The sequence below is a fragment of the Drosophila obscura genome, unplaced genomic scaffold, assembly GCF_018151105.1.
Source record: "Drosophila obscura isolate BZ-5 IFL unplaced genomic scaffold, ASM1815110v1 contig_186, whole genome shotgun sequence".
Lineage (NCBI taxonomy): Eukaryota > Metazoa > Arthropoda > Insecta > Diptera > Drosophilidae > Drosophila > Drosophila obscura.
In genome coordinates, this window is record NW_024542774.1 from 9857358 (window position 1) to 9876334 (window position 18977).

At 45.7% G+C, this 18977-nt stretch overlaps 1 protein-coding gene and 1 non-coding gene across 4 annotated transcripts in view; one reads left to right on the forward strand and one right to left on the reverse strand.

The window, feature by feature from the left end:
* The first annotated feature begins 6845 nt into the window (after window positions 1-6845).
* Window positions 6846-6917, forward strand: Trnaa-ugc. Its single transcript has one exon. It is a non-coding gene; the product is annotated as a tRNA-Ala (tRNA).
* Window positions 6918-10779: 3862 nt separating this feature from the next.
* LOC111076831 (serine-rich adhesin for platelets) overlaps window positions 10780-18977 on the reverse strand; it is a 54228-nt gene continuing 46030 nt past the window's right edge. For all 3 annotated transcript variants that reach the window (XM_041592820.1, XM_041592819.1, XM_041592821.1), the window contains 2 exons: window positions 16865-16983; window positions 10780-14305 (listed from right to left, as the gene is read on the reverse strand). In XM_041592820.1, coding sequence (XP_041448754.1) covers window positions 12191-14305; window positions 16865-16983 — 2234 coding nt within the window. In that variant the 3' untranslated portion in view covers window positions 10780-12190. The remainder of the gene's footprint in view (window positions 14306-16864; window positions 16984-18977) is intronic.

Here is an 18977-nt window from a genome sequence, read left to right on the forward strand (position 1 = left end):
TTGTGGCGAATATATCAATATCGATACGTGCGTGCGATATTTGCAACAGACATTTTCTGATTCAGTTCTTTTTTGAGTTTAGTGTGAAAAGAGGCGTTAAATTACATTCAATTTAACATAGATTGGTTCATTTAATTCAATCAAATCAACCGAAATTAAAACGATTTACTTACTTAAATCGATAGGCAGTTGTGCAGAATCTTTGACAAAAATGCAATAGAGGGCGCTGTGATTAGCGCGCAACTCAGCCAATTCAAACGGTGTGTGTGTTTTTTGATCAGTTGCCAGCGAATTGGAGCCCATCGCAAATGTTATCCAGTTGACGTTCACTGAAGCCTCTCAAAAGGAAAACAGGCTTAAATCTTTACAGCGAAAAATCATTAAGCCACTAAATGCGCGGCGGACTATTAAAAGCATAACGTGCACCAAAGGCTTAGCGGCTTTAATGGACTTTGTCAGCAGCGCAGTCGCGGTAGCGGTGGCGGTGCTACAACGTTAAGGCACAATCATAAAAGACTTGCTTGTCAGTTGTACTTGGGGCCCACTGGCCAGATTGCGACCAACGAAAAACGGCCAAAAACCGTCCAGAATGTGAGTCTGGTGGCTTGGGTGTCTCTGCGTGTGTGTTTGTGTGTGTGTGTGCCGCAACAAAGATCGCAAAATAAACATGATATAAGCTCGTTAATCAATGCTAAGTTGACAGTTTTAAGTGGTTTTAGGGAAATAACATCACCAACGGCAAATAAGTTCGAGACGAGACTCCTGTAGTGCCGCAGGCTGCACATGATTTACAGAGGGAGGCCCCTGGTGTCCGATGGGCGTTATATTTTTATTGCGAGCAAGAATTTACCTGCCACTTCCCGCAGATATTTTTGGTTAGTTCTGATTCAAGCTCCACCCACCGGGCTGACCTCCCTCAGCTGCGCCTCCCCTATTCGGATGCTCCGTCCTGACAACTGCCACCGCGTGTCTTCCTTACTAGGCTCCCGGACGCAATTGTAATTTGATTTGGGAGCAACAAGTTAACACGTTTCCCCTAAGCCCCCAACCCACCTCTGCCCGCTGCATGCCTTTCCCCTGTCTGGCAGCAGTTAAAATGCGGCCACAAGTTCATTTAACGGCAGAGCAAATCATAAAAAAAAGGGTTCAAGTCTGTATGGTCATTCCAGCTCATTTGCTTTCGTTTCAGTATGTTGTGTCTCTTCCAGGATGGATGCCAGGAGTGCTGGGATGGGTAGGGGGGGTGGGGGGGGAGGCAGGAGAACGAGGCAAGTCCATAAATCTTTTTGCCACAGCACCAGCCACGAATGGAGCCGAAGATGAGGACCCTGTGAGGGAAGTGAGGCGTTTAAACTATTTATGCATGTTGGGTAATCCATTTGAAATGGGTCAACGACTACAACAACTATAACAACGGCAACGGCAACGGCAACATCGACACAAAACAAGAACAAGAACAAGAACAAGAACAACGAGCACATAAAACTCCTTAAACGTTTCCAATAACCCAACCCAACCCAACCCAACCCAGTTCGGAGTTGAAAACATATTGGCTTGTTACCTTAATGAAGTCATAAATTTTCGCTATCGCATTCGGGGCATCTCTCAAGAGAGAGAGAGAGAGAGAAGAGCCCCGTAGTCCCAGACGCAGTCCCATTTGGAGTCCGTTCCAGTTCAAGCCCCCGAAGCTACAGGTTTCTAAGGAATTCCATTTTGGGATAGAAGACCAAGTGTTTTGGCACACATACTCGTATGTGCACAGTGCACATACGGACAGTCCACGGCCAATGCTCGATAGTTAATCAGGCTTAGTTTGATATATGCTGACAGAGTCGCTCTCTGGTGTAGGCCGCCACTCAGACCCTGGACCCAGCAAAAGGACACTGGGACACAGTCTTGCGCGACGCGATCATCGACGTCCCTTGGGGGGAGGACAACCCGCTGGGCACGTATTCCGCGTATTTGTGAGGCAGGAGGCTATGGAAATGAAGTTATCACGCGACAAACAATGTCGGGACACCCATACCCTTCCGCCTCCGCTCTCCCTCAGCCACAGACTGTGGGCTGTGGGTCCGAGCCGGGCATCCGTGTGCTACCAATAACTTTATATGGTTGTCATTATTAGTCTGAAATTAAATGGCTCTGGCCACAGAGGGCGACACAGAGGACTACCCGACTTATTTATGTGCTACCTTAATGGAGCTTCATCTACTTTTATACGAGACGGCGATCTGTTCTACTCGCTGACTCCATCCCAACCAATTCTCATCTCATTTCGCATCTCCTGCCCCCTCATCCTGTTGTGTTGAGTTCTTATTTCGCATTACTTTGCAATGCCCATGAATCACTTTATTGGGCAGACGGTAGGATAGGCTTCTAGGTGTTGGTATTTTGATGTCCCAGCTACTATCCCCCTTGGGGAACGGTCTTGATCGTTTTCGAGAGTAATTCCCATATAAATGTGGGAGTTTTAGTCACTATTTAAGGTATTGTCAAGCGCCGCAGAGGCCGAGATCTAAGAATGGGCCCCTTGCTCATTCTTTGGCCTTTTCTTTCTATAGAAAGTGGTGCCCAGTGGCTGATGCAATGTAAATTTGGTCACAAAAATTAATTTTTAGAAACCACTTTGGTTTTTCCCCCCCCCCCGAATTGGAAACTCTGAGCGGGGCCTCAATCAATTAAAATATCGACGTCTATCAGCATTATTATAAATCAAACGATAACATAAAACTGACACTAAAGGCGTTTCGCCCATTTTTCATGCAGCCCGACTGGAGCGACAACGACGACGACGACGACAACGACGAGATTAAGGCCTCGGATATGGCATCGGTGACGGAGATGGTGGCCAAAACCTAACTGGAGTCACATTTTTGGGGCATTTGTGCTTGCATCTGAACTTTGTTTCGTATTTATGCAAATTATTCGTTGCAGACGGGAAAAACTGGTCCGCAAAGTGCTCTCCGTAATTGATCAATTTCCGCTGAACAGGCAGACCGGATCGATTCGATCCGATTCGATTGGGTTCGATTGGATGGTATTCGCTTGGAGTTGGCAGACCCGCAGCTTTGAAACGGATCGAATCGGAACGGATAATGTGATCTTCCACTGATTTATGGAGTCAGTCGAGGGCTTGGCTAATGAAATGGCACTTTAGATAAAATATTTTGTGCCCGTTTTGTCGTTTTGTCGTTCGGCCAATGGTCAGAGACGCCGCCACCCACCATGAGAGCAACCATCTAAGGGCCAGGTGCACCCACATATCGGCGCTGACATTGGACATTCCACTTGATTGCCTCTCTGGCTCTCCACCTGCCTCTCCCTCTCTGGATAGTCCCCTCCTGCGGCAATCAGACGCACTCAACAAAAGTGCCAATCAAGCCCAGGACCCAGGACCCAGGACACAGCACACAGTACACAGTGGAACACAAAGGGATGCGTTCGCCTGGCCATAATCCTGGGTGTGAACGTCCAATGGATGGACACGATGGCCGAAGCCTGAAATCGAAACCTTGTCTCTGGGGTGTCAATAACATTGTACGAGTGACTGCCTCTGGGCATGATTGTTGGTGTCGCTGTTGCTGCCTCCCATTGATGATGTGAATGCGTTTTCAGCTCCATTGAACCGGCAGACGCGGCACAGTGGAACACTGGACACCAAAATGCTTTCACTTGGACTCCTCCGCCTGAAAGTGTCGAGTGTGCTCCACTGTACGCATGAAATTCCAATTTAATTGCGTGAATTAAAGCTGTAAATCATTATGCTAAGTGCCCTTTAATGTCTCAAAATGCAGCTCATTTGCAAGTGCAGCAGCATCAGTCTGAACCAGAACATCGAGCCTGGGCCCCGAGGCCATGCAATCATCTTTGATGGGAGCACAGAAGAAGGAGCACAAATTGCTACTGGGCAGCCTGTTGGCTTCCATTACCATGGGGAGTACTTGCAGAGGAGGAGGAGGAGGAGGCTGCCAGCACAGGATAGCACTACTTTCAATTATCAATTATTAAGTTAATATCTTCTTCAGGCCGCAATTTGATTGCCATTGAGGTGTCACTAGCCACTTACCACTTACCTCGCTGTCATTCCGGAATAGACTTAATGTTTTCATTTGTCTGAGGAGTGGACAGATGGATGAGCAGTGCAGTCAGCCGCTAGCTCTGCCTCTTCGATTTGTGTATGCAAATGTGGGCAACCATTTTCCATTCCGATTTCCATTCGAATTTCAGGAATCGGATTCATAATGAACGGCGCTCGTAAGCGATTCCGTTTAATTAAAGCGCCGCTTAACCGACATCGAATGGGGAAATCAATTTATAGTATGCCTGCAACCAAATTGTGCTGCCAAAAGCCCGTCATCAGCCGCAACGAGGTGGGTTGGGGTGGGGCAAGGCGAGGCGAGGCGAGGCCATCGTCAGCATCGCATACGAGGTATCTGTAATTATGTACGAGCAGGGGACCGTACTGGGGGCTGGGGCAGTGCAGGGGCCATCTGATAAACACCTTAAATATGAGCCTGTTAATTACTGTAATTTGTTGCCAGCCCCTGGTCGAAATGAGCCACTAAATGAGACGACAATCGCCACTGACGCCCAGGAGGATTAGTTGACCCAGTTCCAGGGCCGAACCAGGGCGAACCGTCGACAGCTGTTGTTGTGGCATGCCACATCAATTATTCAGGGCCAACAAACTTGCAACTAACCAGCCGAAAGTACAAACAACTAAAAAACCGACAGATACACACAGCAAAAGCATAAATTATTCACAGAAGTAACCACAAAAATAAAAGTAAGCCCCGCGAAAGTTCTGCTGCTCTTCTTTGGAAGTCCAACTCTTTGGTGGTTGAAAGAGAGACCTCTATGGGCATGGTTCCATTTCCTATCCATTCTTTGAATATCATATGTCATACCAGTATCAGTTCTCCATTATAGCTGCATCTCTGCAGCATTAACTCGTACTTGTGCAATTATTTGTGAGTGTCCAAAAGACGGCCATGACTTTATCATTTGGCTGTAGATGGAGATGGTCATAGCCAAAGGGCATATGAGCTTCGATGTGTGGGTGTGTGGGGCAGTTGCGTTGCAGTTGCTGTTGCAGTTGCAGTTGCTGTTGTGTTGAAACATTGAAGTGCGTATAATTCATTTTGTGGCCTGCTTGAGTGACCAACCAGGCTGAGGCACACTCAGCCGCTGCCTGACTGACACAAACACAAAGTGGCTGTCGCTGTCGCTGTTGCTGACTGACAATGCCTGGGTCCGGGCTTGAACCATGCCAAACTGCAGCTGTCCGTCAAAGGCTCAAAATGGGACGCCAAGTAGCTGCAATTTCCATTGGCATTTTGATAAATGGCGTTAAAATATTTCACATGCGCGTTCAGTCTCGTTTCATATTCAATTGTCCGACGCTGTCTGGGCTGAAAGTGAAACTTTTGCCTTTGGTATCTCCAACACCCCCCACCCCACCCCCACCAGTCTATTGCTCCCCTAATGGACCTTACGCATTTCTTATATGTAAAACATATTAAAATTCGCCCGATGGCTCATTAAACGCAGCAAACATTCGCAAACCGGTAGAGAAACAGAAACAGGCTGGGAAGGCAATCCCAGGTCCGAGTCCGAGTCCGAGCCCGAACTCGAACCCGAATCCGAGCCCGGCCAGCCAACTATTTATGAGATAAAAGCACTTACGATTTCATTAGCCAACTGTGCAGCAAAACAAAATCACAGCCAAAAGATATATCGGTAAATTAATATCTGCCTGCCGCGAACTGACAGACGGTAGTAAAAAACGAAACTGGTCCCCTTCGGCCGCTCAGCTGTAAGTTTCACTCTCCAATCAATGGGGGAGGCCAATGAGGAGTTGTGTCCAGATGTTCTGGCTAATGCCAGCTCTATTTTCTTTGAGTGATAGTGCATGTAATAGTGCATCCAACAGGTTCTTCTTCTCCTAGACAAATCCTCTCTGCTGGCTGATTTTCCAATTAACTCGACTCAACATCAATTGGTTGGGGGGACGCCTTCGGTGCGGTGGCTGCAGCTGCGCCGCTGGTGCTGCCAACTGCTGCATTGATTTGTCAAATTGACAGCAATAAATCCATCATAACCAGTTACCACTGACAGTTAATCATAAGCACCGCTGACAGGTGGGTCCAGGCTAGGCCCGGCCCCCAGTCCCAGTCCCAGTGCCAGTGCCAGTGCCGGCTTTAGCTTTGCGTAATGTATGCGAGCTGCCAATCCAGTCGATTGTCTTGATGTATGCGCACATTGACCAAGTTGGCATCGACTATGGGCACGGCCCAGACCCCAGCCACGGATTGGGCCGTGCAAAAAGTTGCACCAAATTAATTAAGCCCCATAGCCAGCTGTAGTAGCCACCCACTCAACCACCCGACGGCGACGTGGGACGCTGCTAATGCCTAACCTTGTGCCTAACAACTGACACTTTGCTAAATGCCCACCCCCAGGCACGGCCACAGACAGACAGATACGCGAATGATACCGAATACCCATATCTTTGGGTAGATATGCTAAATAGGGGTATCGTTTGAGCCCCTTCCATCGTACCCTGGGGGCACTAAATAAATTTATTTAAATGCATTAATTTTTATTTATAGCCTGGGTTTAAGTCGTTGCAATTGAAGTGATCTGCATGGTGCCTGCATGGGAAAATCGGTTTCAGTCAGAGTTTGCATAATGACAGTTATTTATCAATGGGCATGCATTCGGCATGGCCAAGGGTGGGTGGGTGGCGGCTGTGTAGCATAATGTTTTCTTGTTTTCGAATTCGCGAATTGAGATCGCCCAGAAATTGGAATGGCTTGCAAGATGTATCCTCGGTAGTTATCCATGGGGATGTAGCTCAGTGGTAGAGCGCTCGCTTTGCATGTGAGAGGCCCCGGGTTCAATCCCCGGCATCTCCAAGTATTCTTTTTTTTTTCTTGATTTTATTTTCTTTTTTCTACAAACGAATGAATCAAGCCATACACATATTTTCTTGATGAGTTCTCAATCTTAATCCAAGCTAATTTCATATTCAGTTAATTAGGCACACACGCCAAAGCAAAATGTGCGCGTGGCCACAAATTCATTCGAATATGGAAATCAAAATCTTCATGTTGCCATTGACAAGTACAAATAAATGGAAATCGTTAAGTCCGACCGGTTATCTTTGGGCTTAAACTAAGCGTTAAGCGTAAGACAAATTCAGTTACTTGCAGTCCGGCTTGTCCGTAGTCCGTAGTCCGGGGACATGGACTTGGGTACTGTACTGCGGACTGTACTGCGCATTCATACTCCATGCGTAATTAGCTGCGGCATCGTTCATTTATCATCAAAATGTGGCGGCCATAAACAAATGCAGCTCACTCCGCCACTGGCGCCATTCGCCATTCGCTATTTTTATTTCGCTTATTTCGCTTATTTCTCATTTCATTAGGCATTAGAGATATTCCACAGACGGCAGGCAGCAGCAGCAGCGCAGCAGGTGAAGATGTTTACCCAGTTACCCAGTATTCGGATTCAGATTTGAGGTTGCGCAAAGTGTCCGACAGAAATCAATAAAGTATCTCTTGGAGCCAGGGGCTTGTGCAAGCCCCGCGGTCGCCGATGTCATTGGATCTGACAGCAGTGCATAATGATGTTATTCAATTGCGCATGGACATGGGCATGGAGTAGGGGGCTACTCCGAAGCTGGAGCGCTGTGTGGGTGGATGTCGAAGAACATCATTTGTACATTGTACCTTTGGCAGTCTGAGGGGGGGATCACCGCACTTGCCTTCTTAAATATGATAATTTCAATGCTGACTTCTATATTAAGTGTTCGTGCTGGTCGCGTTTCGTATGCCACATGCCATTTCAAGCCAGCACAGAGTTAGGCCCCGCCCTCTCGCCAAGACCGAGCCAGTGCCGGTGCCCGGCCCGGCCCGGTCCGGACCAGCCGCCCCTTGGAGCCGAACGATGTGTGCATAAATCTTGCACGCATATTTAAGTTGATGATGTTAAATGGCATGGCTGTACTAAAAATACGAAATATGCATGCCGTATGCAGGCACCAGTTTCATCCTGTCGCTCCCTCTCTGTGTGTGTGTGTGTGAGTGTGTGTGTTGGAGAATGTGCCGCAGCCACACACTGCTGCAACAACATGGCGACATTCATAAACTAAAACCGAACTAAAGAGACTCCTCGAGGGGCAAGGGCAACCAGCAACAGCAATGGCAACGGCAACGGCAACGTCCACGGCCTGGGGGTTTTGGCCTGAGTTTCGAGCTTCGGGCTTTGGGCTGGACAAAAAACGAGCGAGCGGCCAACAAAACGTTCTGCCCAAAAAGAAAGACAGAGACATACCGACCGTCTGATACACTTCGATACAAACCATTTTGGAAATCTGGTAGCAGATTAAATGGGAAATGCAATGGGCATTTTCTTGGTCATTTTCAGTTGCCATATCAAACCAAAACCCAACCAGCTAAAGTACTTTGAGTAAGGGCAGCGCAACGTTTGGATTTTCTCAGTCACCTTAAAGGTTTTTTTTCTTCAATTTTTTTATTATTATTTCTTGGCATGTTTTCTTTTTGCTTAACGGCGGCAGATTTGAAAAGAATTTCTGCTCGCAAATGAAATTGTTTCCTGTTAAAAGCTAAAAAAAAAACGATGAAAGAAAACCAACTATGCAGAAAGGGAATAGTGGTGGAGGAGGAGAAGGAGGAGAGGAGTGGGTATGGAACATGGATATGGACGGCACCTGCTGTCGCAACGATTGATGAAATTAAAAGGTATGAGTATAAATAACAATCTTTTTAATGGTCTGGGATTTGGAACTTAATTTTTTAATTAAACAAGCCACAGAGGCCAGCCAAAGCGACATCGACGGAGAGACAGACAGACAGAGCGGCAGGCAGAGTTGCAGCCACCAGCAGGCTACTCTGGCAGCAAGGGGGCAGGTGGCAAGGGGGAGAATTGGTGTCCGAGACATTTATGCAAAGCAGAAGCCACTTGGCCACTTGTGTGGTCTGTCCACGGTCTGCTGCCACCGCCAAGGAGCAGGCCCCATAATAACTGTGTTTGCCTTGTGGCCTGGCCAACACTTTTACTGCCGCCACAAGGAGGTCTAGGCGGAGGAGGCCTAGACCCGGTGCCGCACGATAACATGTTAATCCCTGGCTCCCTCGACTACAAGTCCGGCAACGATGTCAAATGTCAGCACATGTGATTTGTCATCGGGCAGGGAGGAAGGAGCCGCCCTGTATGCCGGCAGGAGGAGGATCGAGGACTGCGTCGGTGGGTGGTCGGTGGTCGGCGGTCGACTCCTTCATATTGTCGCCTGGATAAACATTTGTCACTGGGGACGGAGACCACCTAACTTGTGTTTGTAGCTGTCATTTACAAGACAGTGCGACAAGGCCAGGAATGTGGCATTGAGATTCTGTGGAAGGAAGCACAGCCTAAAAGGAGCCCTTCTAGGGGGCCAGATATACTCCAATCAATCCCCATTTTATTTCCATTAAAAATACAATAAGTATCATTGAATTTATATATATTTTTTATTTATACCATTTCTCTGCACACATTTGTAAACCAACAAATGGAAATAACTTAGAAGTTTTGGGGAAATAAATCGAAGAAAACTGAGTAGAACTTATACAAAATGAAAAATATATTGAATACATATATTGTTTTCGATTTTTATTCAATTATTAGTGTTTCGTTACTCGTTTTAATACAAAGAAATGCAATTAAATAGTCGTTTATATATTCATATATATGTATATATATATATAGGTATAAGAGATAGTAAGTAAGATACGGAGATACATAGAGAGAGGATATAGGGAGAGCGAGCGTTGTTCAAATAGAGAGAGAGAGAGAGAGACTGAGAGAGAGTGTGTTATACATGGGTGAAACGATCGTTTGCTTTTATACATAAATAATTACATTTAATGCTCGGCTTAGGAATAAAACATATTACAATTTACAATGGTAGCAATGTTAACTTAGGCGTATGATTAATCAATTAATTAAAATTAATTCGTAGAAAGAAAAGTGCAAATGAATTTACAAATGACAAATGACAACCGGATCGATCCCATCCGATCCGATCCGATCCAATCCGATCGTAGGTTTGAATAAATAGTTTCTGCTTTTGGTGGAGTTAGATGCAGCAGCCATCGATAACAGAATAATTTTGTTATATTACAGCAACGCGCATGTGTGTAAGTACAGTAGTTCGATCCGAGTTCTGAATTGAGTGCCGCCGCCTCAATGCCTAGTTAAGTTAGTGATTAATCGCTCAATCGTTAAATGGGTTTCTTGTCTTAAGTACACACTAATTAAATTTTCACCTAAGCAGTTTTGCTTTAACTTCTTCTTTTTTGTTTTGTTTTTTGTTTTTGTTTGTTGTTTGGGGGCTTCCTCCTCCTTTTTACATTCATATATATCGCTACATACGAGCATAAACTTGATGCTTCAGTGTTTTTTGTTTTTTGTTTTGTTGTTGTTGGGTTTTACTTGACTCTTTTCCTCAAATTTGTTTAATTTCGCATATTTGGTTTGCTAATTTGTTTGAACTATTTACTTTAAATATTAATATAAATATATGAGAAACAATTTTCGCTCATCATTCTTCTTCATTTTCATATATAAAGCATTATACATACATATATGTATATGTGCATGTGCTTCGTGTTTGTATATGTATATGTATATATATATATTTTATATATATCCGTATGTAGAAAAGCAGCTGTTTTGTTGGTTTTGTTTGTGTGTTTTGTTCTTTTTTGCTCTGTTTTGTTGCTATTTTGATTCGATTTGCTTAGCTTTAGTTTTTAGTTTTAGTTTCATATTCAATTAATAAATATAACGTGGCTTATTCAGTGTGAGTTTTGGTGTTTTTTCTGTCGCAGTACGAAGCACTCGTGCATGCGTTAATAGTTCATTAAAATGTTCCATTGATCTAGGTTTTCTTCTCCTACTCATCCCCTCGCTCACATTACATACGAGTATGTGTGTATGTATGTATGTATTGTATTATTCCCCTCTAAAATCGATTTGACAGGCTGACAATTTCAACAAGTTTCTGCAACTGCATTTATTTAAAAAAATTCGGTTTAATCTGAATGGAGCTCTTCGCCACGTTCTGTTCAATTTCGTTTCGCCGCTGGGTGCCGGTGCCTAGTAAAATTGTTTAATATTGATTTTCTATTGATTTCTAAACATTCTTTTTTCGTTTTTGTTTTCGTTTTTATTTTGCTTTACTTTTTGGAAGTGTTTTGCTGTGCGACATTGTTATCGTTATCGTCATTGACTCTTAGTTTCTGCTTGCGTATGAATTTAAAAAACGTCTTCATGGGTTTTTTTTCGGTTTCGTTCAATTTCTTTTCTAATTGCAATTAGTTTTCGTTCATTATAAAATTTTGAAAATATATGCATATATGTATGTATTAATATATATATATATATATATATTGTTTAGCATTTGCTGTTGTTAATTCTCATTGCTAATAAACTTAATTGGTTTGCTTTCAGTGCTTCCAAACAAGCAAATGCACATTGATTCTTCATTTTGGTTTTTTTATTTTCCATACCAACAGTTTGTTTTAGCAGTTAATTATCAAACATCAATCATCGATTATTGCTATCGCTATCGTTATTGCTATCATTATCGCTTTTCTCATCGTTTCTTTTCTTTTCTTTTCATTTATTTTCGTTTCGTTTCGTTAGCTTATATAGCACATACTCGTAAATAAAAATCTTATTGTCTTTTCATTTATAACTATGTAGCAGTTCTGCGAGTTCTTTCCATTCGGCCCCCCGTCTACCGCCCACTTCACTGTACTCTCCATTTGATGATACATATATGGCCTGAGTTATGGTTATCTGGTTTCCGTTTCCGTTTCCGTTCCCGTTTCCGCATCCACATCCGCTCCTGTAGTGTGCTTTAAGGCGTGCAAGTGCAAACTTCTGTCTGAGCTGAGCTGAGCTGAGGTACTGAACAGTAAGCAACTCCATATAGGTACTACCCATACATATATACGAGTATCGATCGCTGTATATATGTACATATATGTATCAGTTCATTATAAATTGGATATATTTATCCATAATTCTGTTTTATTTTCGTGCCTAAATTCATTTGAAAACTGTTCTGAGTATAGTTATACAATACAATATATCGGTATATCGTCTGGTATTGGTACTACGCAAACCTCCGCTGACTGTGAAGCTGCAGCCGCCGGCGCTCGTTATTGATCTTGATCTTGGCGATCCGTATCGACTCGGGCAGCACGGATGTGGGCGAGGTGGCCAGATACCCGCTGACGAAGGTGAGGCGACTGTTGCTGGTGGAGCCGTTGCCATTGCCGCTGTCGCTGACGTCCAGTTCCCCCTCGAACAGATCGGGATAGACGCTGATATTGTCCAGGTTATCGATGTCAATGTCGCCCGCCTCATTGCGCACGTAGGTCAGCTGGTGGTAGGGCGTGGCCATCAGCTTCTGTGTGGACTTGCGTAGAGATTTCTTGGTGGTGGTGCTGGTAGCCGCCGTGATGGTGCTCCTTGTGTCGACTGTCGGCGAGGCTTCGGTGAGGGTGTTGTTCAGGTTGCTGTTAATGTTCTTGTACACGCTGAATATCTTGTCGATGAGCCCATGCTGCTGAGGCGTCGTTGCCATGCTCTCCACAGTGGATGTGGATGTGGATGCTGCCGCCGCGTTGGAGAGCCTCCATCTGGGCGTTGTTGCCGAAGGTACTCGCGTGCTGCCTGTGGGCGGCTGCAGTGGCAGCAGTAGCTTGTGCTGCTGTTGCAACTTATTGTCGCCCTGCAGCCACTGCCTGCTGTTCTCCATGCTGCCACTGCCACTGCCACCGCCACGATGTCTGCTCAGTTTATGCGTGCTTGGTGCAAGATCAGTCTGACTGCGACTGGCGAGAGTGGTGGCTGGCGTTGTGGCAGACGACGCTGCTCTGGCGGCTGCTGTGCTGCTCCTGGCCATCTCTTGCTGCAGCGGCGTCTGCTCTATCACCAGCTGGGAGCCAGCTGTCGAGGTAGTTGTGGCCGCCGTCGCCGCTGCTATTGCTGCTGATGTTCCTTTGGTTTCGTAGTCCGTGGTGGACACTGGCTCCGCGTCTTCAACCAGCTCTGCCTCGTACTGCAGCAGCAGTTCGGTGTCATTGCCACTCATCTCTGTTGTGGTGGTGCCCGAGGAGGCCTCGCTCTCCAGCTCCGTGATGAATGTGGACCAGGCATCGTAGTTACTGCTGCTGCTGCTGCTAATACTGTCGTCTGATGTTGCCGTTGTGCTGCTGCTGCTGCTGCTGCCACTGACACCCGCAACATCTGGCGTAAAGCTATCAATGGTGGACCAAGTGGACCAGGGCTCCAAGGAGGTGATGCTACTGCTGCTGACATTGTAGGGATCCTCGTAGCCCATGCTGCTGCTGCTGCTGCTGCTGCTGCTGCTATAGAGGGAGTCGTCGGTTGATGTTGATATTGATGTTGCAGCCGTGACTTGCGGCGGCTTGGCCTTTGGCTTGTGGCCCTTTCTTCGTCTTCCCTTGCGCTTGATGGACAGTGTGGCTGTTGACCATTTGGTTGTTGCAGTGGTGGATGTGGATGTTGCTGCTGTGGTGGCAGCCACCGCTGTGGCTGCTGCAGTCATTCGTTTCGTTGGACTAGCTGTGACTCGTTGCTGCAACTGCTCCTTGCGTCGCCGCTTCTGCTTCTTGTCGTGCTGCTGCCTCCTGGCGAGCAGCGAAGGATCATTGTGATGGTGCCGCACCTGATGTTGCTGCTGCTGCTGTTGCTGCTGTTGCTTCTGCTGCTTCTGTCGATTTAATGCTAATTGCTTTTTGTTAGTGCTACTTAGACTATTACTACTATTGTTAATAATAATGTTACTGTTATTATTATTATTATTATGGCCATGATGCTCCTGTTGCGGCTGCAACTTTTGATTTTGGTTATTCGATTTGTGGCGATTGTTTTTGTTGCTGCGCGACGGCGACGGCAACGGCTTCCGGCCATTGCCACTGCCATTGCCATTGCCATTGCCATTACCATTGCCATTTCCATTGCTGGCTATCATCTGACTGGCGGCCATCTCGTGCCATTTTGGTAACGTGTGCTGATGGAAAAACTGCTCGGCATCGATCTTGTTGAACATGTAGCAGGCATCGTTGACGATCTTCTTTGGCCCCACGGGCTTACCTCGGTGCGTGAACCCGACACGGCGCTGCAGGTCGACAACGGACCGGAACACGAAATAACCGTGCACGATCGTCTCGTTGAAGTAGCAGGTATCGCGCAGTTCCCTCTGCAACAAAAGAGAAAGAACAGAGAGATGTACGGTTAACGAGAGAGTGAAATCAACTTCCGCACTCTTCAGATGCAATTTATGAGCAGCGTTTCCGTTCATAAGGCGAAGCCACACAACACACACACACACACACACACACACACACACACACACACACACCATTGATATGAGGAGCATCGACAGCAATGATGACAGCGACATCATCGATCGGTTAGGTTGGGTGTTTTGGGGGAGGTGGGGAGTAGGGAGTGGGGATTCAGCGGTTCATTTTGCTTTCTGTTTATTTATAAAACACTTGAGATCTCAAAACGACAACCAAATGAAACGCGGCTTTCGACTTGGATGTTTGCATACCCTGCAGAGTTCAAAATGCAGCCTGGGCATATTCATTTGAGTCTAAGGAACTAATTGCCATTAAATATGATGGAAACTCAATACCTCCATATCTTATCCAAGCCCAGCATTAGCTGCATCTTTCTTGCAGTACTCTTCCATGGCTAAATGCTTTTACATATATCATTTCAGAACAGTACCCATTCCAGGGTATGCCGCGAGCGACTACCTCCACACACAGCCTCCCCATCGATGTTTGGGCGAACGCGTGTGTTGACCAGAAACGATTCTGGGCCAGAGCCAGTGGCAGTGCCACTATCAGCCGTCCGATCTGATCCAGCGTTTCGATTGTGGCACAATGTGTTGCAAACGACGCAGATGGCAGCGATTCCCAAGCAATTAAGGCTTGTGCCATATTTAGCCTCTGTTTACACTCGGAATATTTATGGCATTTAATTGCTATTTTTGAGTAGCTTCGCACCATCTCGAGTCGCCTCGAGTCGAGTGATCTAGAGCCGAGAATAGTCTGTGGAGTGGAGTGTGTTGGGTAAACACGTTTGTTCTATTTCGAGAAGGGATCGAATCGAGTAATCAATCGGTGAGTCAGGTGCGTGGCAACCTTAGCCCAATGGTGTGGGCCACACAATAACCTTGCCAGCGAATTCCTCGTAAGACTCTAATACGAGTATATAGAATATAATATGTGTGCTTAAATCGCGGCAAGTATTTGCACAATAACTCAGCATGGATTTGCGGTCATAATCGAAAGCATTGCCAATAGCAATAGCAATCGTAATACATGTGAATCGCAATCGAATGACAAGTGCTGGTTTTGACCTTAGGGGTTCTATTCCATTGTTTGTCCAGAGCTCGAGTGCGGTTAACAGCTCAAAGCTAACTGTACAGCAGCGAGTGGGAAAGGACATTGAAATGTTTTCGCATGTTTACAACATGGGGCACAGTGTCGCAAGTGCCGCGTCATCTGACTGATTGATTAGACATATCTATCGAAACCAGCAATCCAGCAATCCAGCAATCTACTCGGACAATATCAATCTGTCATTCATGACTGTTTGTTTGTTTGTTTGCCTAGTCAATGATTTTTATGAGTGCCGTGCCACACTCCAGCGCCAGCGCCAGCGCCAGCGCTGATCGCCGCTTGAGTCTGGCGGCATTGAAATGATGGCAGGGAAAAGTGTTACAATGTCTCGAATAAAAATATGATTTGATTTTAATTTTCGCATTTACTCCCGAATCTCAGTTGCAGTTGCAGTTGCAGTTTGGGGCTGCATGGGGTGACACGCACGCAACGAACCCCCCAGCTGGGTGGCCCAGTACCGAATACCGAATACCGAATATCACGCATACGCCGCCGCGTTCCACAGCCAAATCTGTGCCAAATTGTGCCCCGTAATTGCATATGAAATTGTTCATATTTTGAAATTACAAAAATATTGTAATAAATATTTTGTTTACACTGCTGACAGAATTGGTGCAGCAGCAGCAGCAGCAGCAGCAGCAGCAGGCAGCAACAGGTTTACGAGTGTATCCATTGTGAGCGCAAGTCTCTCGGACAAATTTGAACAGTGATCTTAGCTCGGACTTGGACTCGGACCCGATCTCTCTATGTATGGCTTATATGTATATAATATGTGTATGCAATTTGGCTAAATCGCGCCAGAGCATTGTTATTGTCGTCTATGTGATCGTTTGCATAAAACCATTATGTGGAACATGTCATAAATTATAGTGTTTGTACAGTTAGTTTGCATAAAAACAGACTACAGACTACGGACTAACAGCGGCTGCGATGCAATCAAAATAGTTGCAACGGGCCTTGGCTATAGCTCTCCACGGGGCCCATATAGAGACAGAACAAATATTGTTCAGCATGTGATTATGGCCATTGCGAGCAATTTGCTTGCACAAGAGCCCTAACCCCAACCCCCCGGAATCACCATAAAGATTATCCTATCTTTGAATTCGCTTTCATCTTGGCGCTCTCTATCTGTTATCATTCACGGGGGATGTACCCCCAGTATCCAGTGTCTGCTGGGGCTGTGTGAGTCATCTGAAAAGGGGACTGTGGTTGCCTACTTTCAGGGCATATCAACCGATCATTCGATTGATCAACATGTTTGCTTGGTATGGGTATGGCAGTATGGGTATGGTTATGGGATGGAGGTGGAGGTGGACGGGGTCTCTGAAGGTTAATCTACTCACCATGCCAACTAATCTCCAATTGTCGTTGAAACACAAATATCTTTGGGTTTCTTTTGCGTACAGTGCTATTTTGAATTCGTTGTTCACATAATCCAGGAGGCCGACTATCGTTATATTTTCTGTAAAAAACCAAAGAAAACAAGAAACGAATTAAGATTTCCATTAGTTGATCAGCGCAGCTTAGCGATGTAAATATTTGGCTGGCAAAAACATTTTTAATTAAAGGCAAACAACAGTGATTAGGCATGCCAAAATGTAAGGTGTAAGCTACCACGTGTCAGTGCAATTAAATTGCCCCTCTTTTTCGGGGGCACAGCAGAAGAGATTTCAAAACTGATTCTTCAACTGATTTCCAGAAAGAAATTTCCCAAAATAGGAAGAAAATGCATTAAATGTCAGAAACTCAAGTAGCGCCAAGGTGCGCTCTCTCTCTCTCTCTCTCTCTCTCTCTCTGTCTCCGCTAATTATAAACTACTAACAATGTAAATGCAGTTGTATCTCCATCTGGGCATCTACCCATACCCATACCCATACCCAATATGAGTGTAGTGTAGTGTATCGTATCTACTGCTTGGCTTGGCCTCGTCAGGCTATTGAACTTCAGGGCAGTGTAGAGGGAGGCAGCGGGTGGCAGAGGCAGAGGCAGAGGCAGGGCTGGGCAGGGCAGGGGGGCAGGGCAGGGCGACAGTGAGAGCCGGCCACAAAAGTCACTAATAAGTAAAGCACTTGAAAAGCCAGAGAAAAAGGCAACATGAAGAGAAAAGCCACTCGAGTTAGATTGATAGGTGACTCTGGGTTCAGACCAGAGTCTCAGTCGTCTCAGTCGTCTCAGTCATCGTCATCGTCGTCTGCCGTCTGACTTCCTTCTGCCTTCTGCCAGTAATTAAATTTATGCACAGAAATTCTTGGCAAAACTTGGCTGTACTCTGGGGTCTGTGCATGGGGCATGGGGAATGGGGAATGGGGCATGAATCTGCTGGAAGCTCTCATATTTCATAAGCCCGGGGCGAGTTGAGGGCTTGAGTGACTTTGTGCTTCACACCTTTGGCCATCAGTGGCAGCCACTTGTGGTGCTCCTCGGTCGCAGGCTCCTCCAGGCAGCTCCTTTTGTTGGTATGTACAAGTATTGCCCGTGATTCATGCGCCCGCTGCGACAGCTTATTGATTTCATTAGTTTGGCGACACATGACAGGCGAGTGGTGCATGGAGTGGAGTGTAGCACTCTCTGCAAGTTTGCACTTGTGAGTGCACACTCGATACCCAGCACTAGACCCAGTACCAGTACCCAGTACCATACCAAGCACCAGTCCCAGTTCCATTCCCACTTTTTTCATTCGAGTCTTCTGTTTGTTTATTCCCCTTTTGCCTATGGGAGCAGGAAGTACAGGTCCAATCTAGACGAGCAACGGTACTGCAGTTCCATTTGTGGTCTATGTGGTGCCATTGGATATCATTGAACTTTGATTCGGTTACGCACTCGATTACGCGATTCGCAGCCCCGTCATCACCAATGACTTTGACATTGAAAGTATCAATCGAAGATTCATTCTATTCGAACACTCATTCGTACATTCGGTAGCCTCCTCCCCCGCTCCAAAAATATATATATATACATATGTATCAGGGGGAAAAGCCAAATGTTTATTTTTGTATGCTCAAACAACAACAATCAGATCTAAACATTTGGTTTCGAAAACTTTTCACGACACACTCCACTCAAAAACGGAAAAAGAAGAACAAAAAAAAAAGCCCATCAAATGCATTTCAGTCTTTGGAATTTTTATGGGCTTTGGATCTGTGGCTACATTTTAGAGATCTTCTTCGCTTTTGGGGTTTGTTTTTCACTCAATAAAAAGCTTCGATTGGCTCGGGTCGCGACGCATCGCATTTTTGCCGCAAGTTATTAAGTTATTTTAACAACAAAATCTTAGCTGCTTGGCCCGAGTTTCTAATTAAGTTATTAGTCATGGTGAGTCATGGAATGTTCATATCGTATCGTATCGTATCGTGTCGTGTTCGTATTCATTTTCGTTTCATTTTCGATTCGAATGGGCGTTGAACTGGAAAATGCAACAGCCTGAATAAATATCTGGCGAAACCAAACCAAACCAAA